The sequence below is a fragment of the Myotis davidii genome, unplaced genomic scaffold (assembly GCF_000327345.1).
Source record: "Myotis davidii unplaced genomic scaffold, ASM32734v1 scaffold43, whole genome shotgun sequence".
Classification (NCBI taxonomy): domain Eukaryota; kingdom Metazoa; phylum Chordata; class Mammalia; order Chiroptera; family Vespertilionidae; genus Myotis; species Myotis davidii.
Window position 1 is genome coordinate 700,959 of NW_006294590.1, and position 5,239 is coordinate 706,197.

General features: G+C 54.7%; 2 protein-coding genes across 2 annotated transcripts in view; one reads left to right on the forward strand and one right to left on the reverse strand.

Annotated features, from left to right (window-relative positions):
• The window catches only part of DDX55 (DEAD-box helicase 55), an 8,603-nt gene extending 5,204 nt beyond the window's left edge, over positions 1-3,399 (forward strand). The window contains exons 8-12 of the mRNA XM_006768783.2: positions 235-327; positions 1,185-1,299; positions 1,688-1,856; positions 2,157-2,446; positions 2,652-3,399. Coding sequence (XP_006768846.2) covers positions 235-327; positions 1,185-1,299; positions 1,688-1,856; positions 2,157-2,446; positions 2,652-2,828 — 844 coding nt within the window. The 3' untranslated portion in view covers positions 2,829-3,399. The remainder of the gene's footprint in view (positions 1-234; positions 328-1,184; positions 1,300-1,687; positions 1,857-2,156; positions 2,447-2,651) is intronic.
• A 67-nt stretch (positions 3,400-3,466) lies between these two features.
• The window catches only part of EIF2B1 (eukaryotic translation initiation factor 2B subunit alpha), a 7,858-nt gene continuing 6,085 nt past the window's right edge, over positions 3,467-5,239 (reverse strand). The window contains exons 7-8 of the mRNA XM_006768750.2: positions 4,911-5,036; positions 3,467-4,284 (exon numbers count right to left, since the gene is read on the reverse strand). Coding sequence (XP_006768813.1) covers positions 4,120-4,284; positions 4,911-5,036 — 291 coding nt within the window. The 3' untranslated portion in view covers positions 3,467-4,119. The remainder of the gene's footprint in view (positions 4,285-4,910; positions 5,037-5,239) is intronic.

Genomic DNA, 5,239 nt, shown 5'->3' on the forward strand with positions numbered 1-5,239 from the left:
TCTGTGCAGATGCGCACCTGTCCCTCTGTCCTGGCCCAGCCCACTCTGCTGTGCCGACTTCCTCAGCCAGCTGTTAGCTTCCCTGAGAGATTGTAAGCTCCGTAAGAACAGGGACCTGCATGTTGTGGTCACTGTGAGATCCCAGAACCTGTCCCATGTTGTCCTCGCTGAGACGTAAAGGCGCTGGCGATGGAAGGGCGGCATCCCGCTCACGACGCACTGTCTTTCTTCCAGCGGGGTCTTGGTGTGCACCGACGTGATGGCCCGCGGCATAGACATCCCCGAGGTGAACTGGGTGTTGCAGTACGACCCCCCCAGCAACGCCAGGTACTGCACGACCGAACGCTGCCCTCCTAGGAACCACATAGAAATGGGAGTCTCGGGGCAGATAAAATGATGAGTTGAAAATTAAACATTAAAAGTAGGTGAGTGGGCGTGTCATGGCTCTTTCGTAGTGATACCAGGTTTTGCAGCAATTAATGGCATTTTCAAAAACTTTTTACAAATTCCTGCAGAAATGGACATAACATGTTTAACCCTGTGAGTGCTGGGGAGCGCGATTGCGCTCCTGTCTTTCGCCAAAAGTTCTGGGAGCACTATCGGCAATTTTTTTTTTCTACTAGTATTTTATAATACAGTCAGCAAAAAATATATGTCAAAGATGAAAACAAATGTAAAGGTTTCCTTATGTTTTTGAGTATGTAACTTCATTTACTTGCGACTCATAATTTTTTTCCTAAACTGTAAAATCAGCAAAAATGCCTTGGCAATTTTAGCATAGTTCCTGGGATATTGGTTGGCACTCAGAGGGTTAAGGAAAACAGTATGTATGACTGATAAATGCTTCCAAGTAGAAAATGCCTGTGACTGAACCGAGCAGTAATAATGGTTCCTTGTCGGTGAGAAGCTCACAGGTCATCTTCATCTTTTTATACTTTTTGTTGTTTTCCAAATTTTCTACTAGGACCATACCAGCCTGTACCACCAGATAAGCATAAATATAAACACCGTGTAGTCGTGTTCAGTGCCTCACAGAGTCCTGTCTGGCTGGCAATGGATATGTAGTTGCTGAGGCTCCTGTGTCCACACTGGTCAGGGGCGGGGCTGGGCCTGAGCTGTGGTCAGGCGGCCCCGGGCCTGTGCTTGGCTCAGCACGTCACAGGCGCCGTGTCCTGTGTCCGCAGTGCCTTCGTGCATCGCTGTGGCCGCACCGCACGCATCGGCCACGGCGGCAGCGCGCTGGTGTTCCTCCTCCCCATGGAAGAGTCCTACGTCAACTTCCTCGCAATCAACCAAAAGGTAAGCCGCCTTCTCGCCCCTTTCCCAGCAGGTGGTCGGGAACTGAGATGGGGGTGCAGGCTCACAGGGCCCAGCTGGTGATGGAAGTGGGGGGACCTGGCCGGGGGAGACCCCCGCCTCCTCGCGCGGGTGGCCGCCCCGGCTCAGCCCCAGCTGTGCCCCTGGTGGACAAGGGTGGGAACGTGGACCTGGCTTTGCCGTATTTTCCAACCAGAAGTCAGGTGGTCATGTAAAATTTTAAATACTTTCGGATCCAGGACAGCACTTGGGCTGGGTTTGGGCTCCGCGGCCTCTGATCTGAGATGCAAGGGGATTGTTTTGCCCTCGGTCGTCTTGGCCCTGGCTCTGGGGGAGCCTTGGGGCCAGGAAGTGAGTGTGGGCTCTGCAGTGCCCCCTGCAGGAGATGCAGCCACAGAAGCACACGGCGGACCTCCTCCCGAAGCTGCGGGCCATGGCCCTGGCCGACAGGGCCGTGTTTGAGAAGGGCATGCGGGCCTTCGTGTCCTTCGTCCAGGCCTACGCCAAGCACGAGTGCAGCCTCATCTTCAGACTCAAGGGTGAGTCGGGCGTCGGCCCGCGCTGTGTCTGTCCGAGGCGGCTGCGCTTCCGCAGGCACCCAGGCACGAGGCTGCTCTGTCTCATAAAATGTTGGGCATGTGTCGGGGGGGTTGTTTCTAAACATCTAACGGGGAGGCCTCCTAGGGCTTGGGTAGAGGAATGAGCTGGCTGCTGAGTGTTCCTTCTTAGTACAAACGCAGTTACTTTAGTTACAATGAGATCATGAGATCATTTGGTTAGAAAAACGATCCGCTGGAACCTCCCGTGGGCCGGTCTCACCCTGGTGCTTGTTTGAACAGATCTGGACTTTGCTGCCCTGGCGCGAGGCTTCGCCCTGCTCAGGATGCCCAAGATGCCGGAGCTGAGGGGAAAGCAGTTTCCAGACTTCGTGCCCGTGGACGTCAACACGGACACCATTCCATTCAGAGATAAGATCAGGGAAAAGCAGCGGCAGAAGCTGCTGGAGCAGCAGAGGAAGGAGAAGACGGAAAGCGAAGGGAGGAGAAGATTCGTGAAAAATAAAGCTTGGTCGAAGCAGAAGGCCAAAAGGGAGAAGAAGAAAATGAATAAGAAAAGGAAAAGGGAGGAGGTAAAGCGGGGGTTTGACTTCTCTGCCTTGGAATTCTGAGCCGGGCCCTGGAGGGAGTGTCTTCTGATGGGACTTGCCGGGGGAGCTCAGTTCTGTTACGTGGTGACGGGGACGCCCTATGCTCGTGGGAGCCCATCTGAGAGCGTGTTACTCCCCCGGATCGCTGTCACTGAGGCGTTCGGGGCTTGGTCTCTCCTGCACGCAGGGCTCTGACCTGGAGGACGAGGACATGGAGGAACTTCTGAATGACACGCGGCTGCTGAAGAAGTTTAAGAAAGGCAAGATCACCGAAGAGGAGCTGGAGAAGGGCTTGCTGACGAGTGCCAAAGGGCCCATCAGGACAGTGGGTCTGGGGACCTCGGATGTGGAGGGGGACGGCTGATTCCGGGGCCTCAGGTGAGCGGGGAGTGCACGTCCTTTCTGGCGATCAGACCCGGCAGGCGGGCCGACTTGCAGGCTGGGGAGGAGGTGGGAGGGGCTCTCACGTCCTGAACGTTTTACAGACATACCAGCCTGAGGTCCAACAGGAGGAGGAAGTTACTTGGTGTAAATAATAGATGTCTATTTATTTGACGGGTCGCCTATAATTAAAGAGCTCATTTTTTCTGGGCTTATTTTATACTTACTTTTAATGCACTGATGCTGGCATAGACTTGGTTTCAGGCTTTTTAAAGTTCCCTAGTGCTTTCAGGCTCCCAAGCTCCCTGGGTGCCCCGCCCCTGCACTGTGTTCCCTCTGGTTCAGTACACGGAACACAGGCGCGGGGGCCACGTGTTCCCTCTGGTGCAGCGCACAGGGCACAGCACAGAGCGGCCAGTGGCCCAGGGTTTTCTTTCTGTCCTAAGAACGGTCCCCAGGACTGTCGTTGGGGAGTATCTGAGAAATCGAGGCAGCTAGTCATGTTTTGGGAGAGATGCCGCCTTCTGTTGAATAAACTGTTTCCTTCTAATCGACTACACTGTATATGTACGTGTCTCCACAGCGGGGCCTGGCTCAGCTCACAGCACTGAGTGAGACCAGTCAGTGTTTCGTGTTACTTATTTGAACAGATGTTGAGCGTATTCCCAAGTACAATTTCTAAACGTTCAGGTCCAAAACCTTTAAGCTCCACATCTTTCACAGACACAGTTTTCGTTTCTGAGCATTCTGGACGGCGGCATCGGCGGTGAGCTGCTCCGTTGGCTCCATGCTGTCCAGGCTGCGCTGGCTCGTGTTCACCAGGGGAAGCGATGCTACCTGAGCGGGTGTTTCTGCCCCTTGAGGCACCGCGGGCTTCGGGGCCTGCGCAGTGAGGAACGCCTGCTCTGTCAGCGGCCTGCATCCTCTTAACGGCCGAGGCCAATCACTGCAGGCAGAGGGCGAGGGGAGGGGTGTGGAGGGTTAAGTAGTCAATAGTCTAACGTGTATTTCTAGAAACAGAAGTGACAGTGTCTGGGAACCATCAGTATAATTTAGGTTGAGTTTCACAGGAACCGGGAACATGTTTAAACAGGACTGGAAAGAATAAAAACTCCACCAAAATTATGATTTTAAGTCCTTAGTCCATAAATCTTCATGAAAACAGTTCCCTTTGGCCTGGCTCACGTGCGGTCCAGAGGCTCCTCCCCCGCTGCAGCTGTGTCACCTCGAGGCAGGAAGGCACCTGTAGGTACAGCTTGTAGGTACAGGAAGACCTACAGGTACAGCTTGATGAGCTCGTCGCTGACGGCGGAGGGCGTCAGCACCCCCAGGTCTGTAAACAGCAGTGTGATCAAGGAGGGGGGCGTGTAGTCGACCCACGGGTGCTCCTCTCTGAGATCCTGTCCAGTCTGCACAGACCTCAGCGTGTCCGCCTTGTACTGTGGACACAGCAAGCACGCGTTAGTCTGCCCACCAAGTGCTCAGGGCTCTGCAGTTGGGGGGTGGGGCTGCCTTGGCCACTCTCCCCAAATGGGAAGAAGCCAGCTGGGCGGCATACTGACAAGGGAGCGCTGCTGCTGTGGGGGGCTGTCATGGCAGCCGCCTGGCCACAAGCCCACAGCACGTGTCCCCTCACCATGAGCTGGGCCATTTCCTCCAGACCCGCGAGAACCATTCTCAGCCCGCCTTGTGCGGACACCGCTCAGCCTGCCCACGCGTGGTCTCTGACCGGCTAACTCTGCCCATGCTGTTCCCCCTGCACAGGTCACTGAGGTCGGAGCTCAGGAGGACAGGGCTTGCCCATGGGCAGGAAGTGTCAGGGAGCCGATCCAGGCAGCTGACTCCAGGCTGCACCGTTCACCAGCCCCCGTTTAGTGCTCGGTGAGTGCGAGAGGCTGGAATTCTGGGGCCCAGTCAGACTCTGTCTCACCGCCACCAATTTATCTTTCTATCCCGATGTCGGAAGACACAGCCACGGGAAGGGAATAACTCCCTGACGCATTCTCAGCATTTTTTCAGAAGTTTCAGTTTAGATTCAACCCCTTCAAATACGTAAAGCTCTTGCCTTAAACTTGTCTGGGACGTCTTGCTGGTTTAGTGGGAAGAGCCGGACGAACTTGAAACTCTCCGCCACCACGTAGAAGGGCTTGTTCTGTGCTTTGGCACACACGGCCATCTGGTTGGTTCCGATCTGGGAAGGCGGGGAAAGGGGAGCCGGTGAGACCGACAGCAGGTCAAGGGAGGCCACAGAAAGCACACGTAATTCTGACTTCAGAACTACAGCAGAGGAGCTTTTAAAAAGGAAAACAGTAGATATTCTCCCAAAGATACACAACGGCCAATAAACTCAGGAAAAGATGCTCAGCGCCCAGGGTCATTAGGGAAATGCAAGAC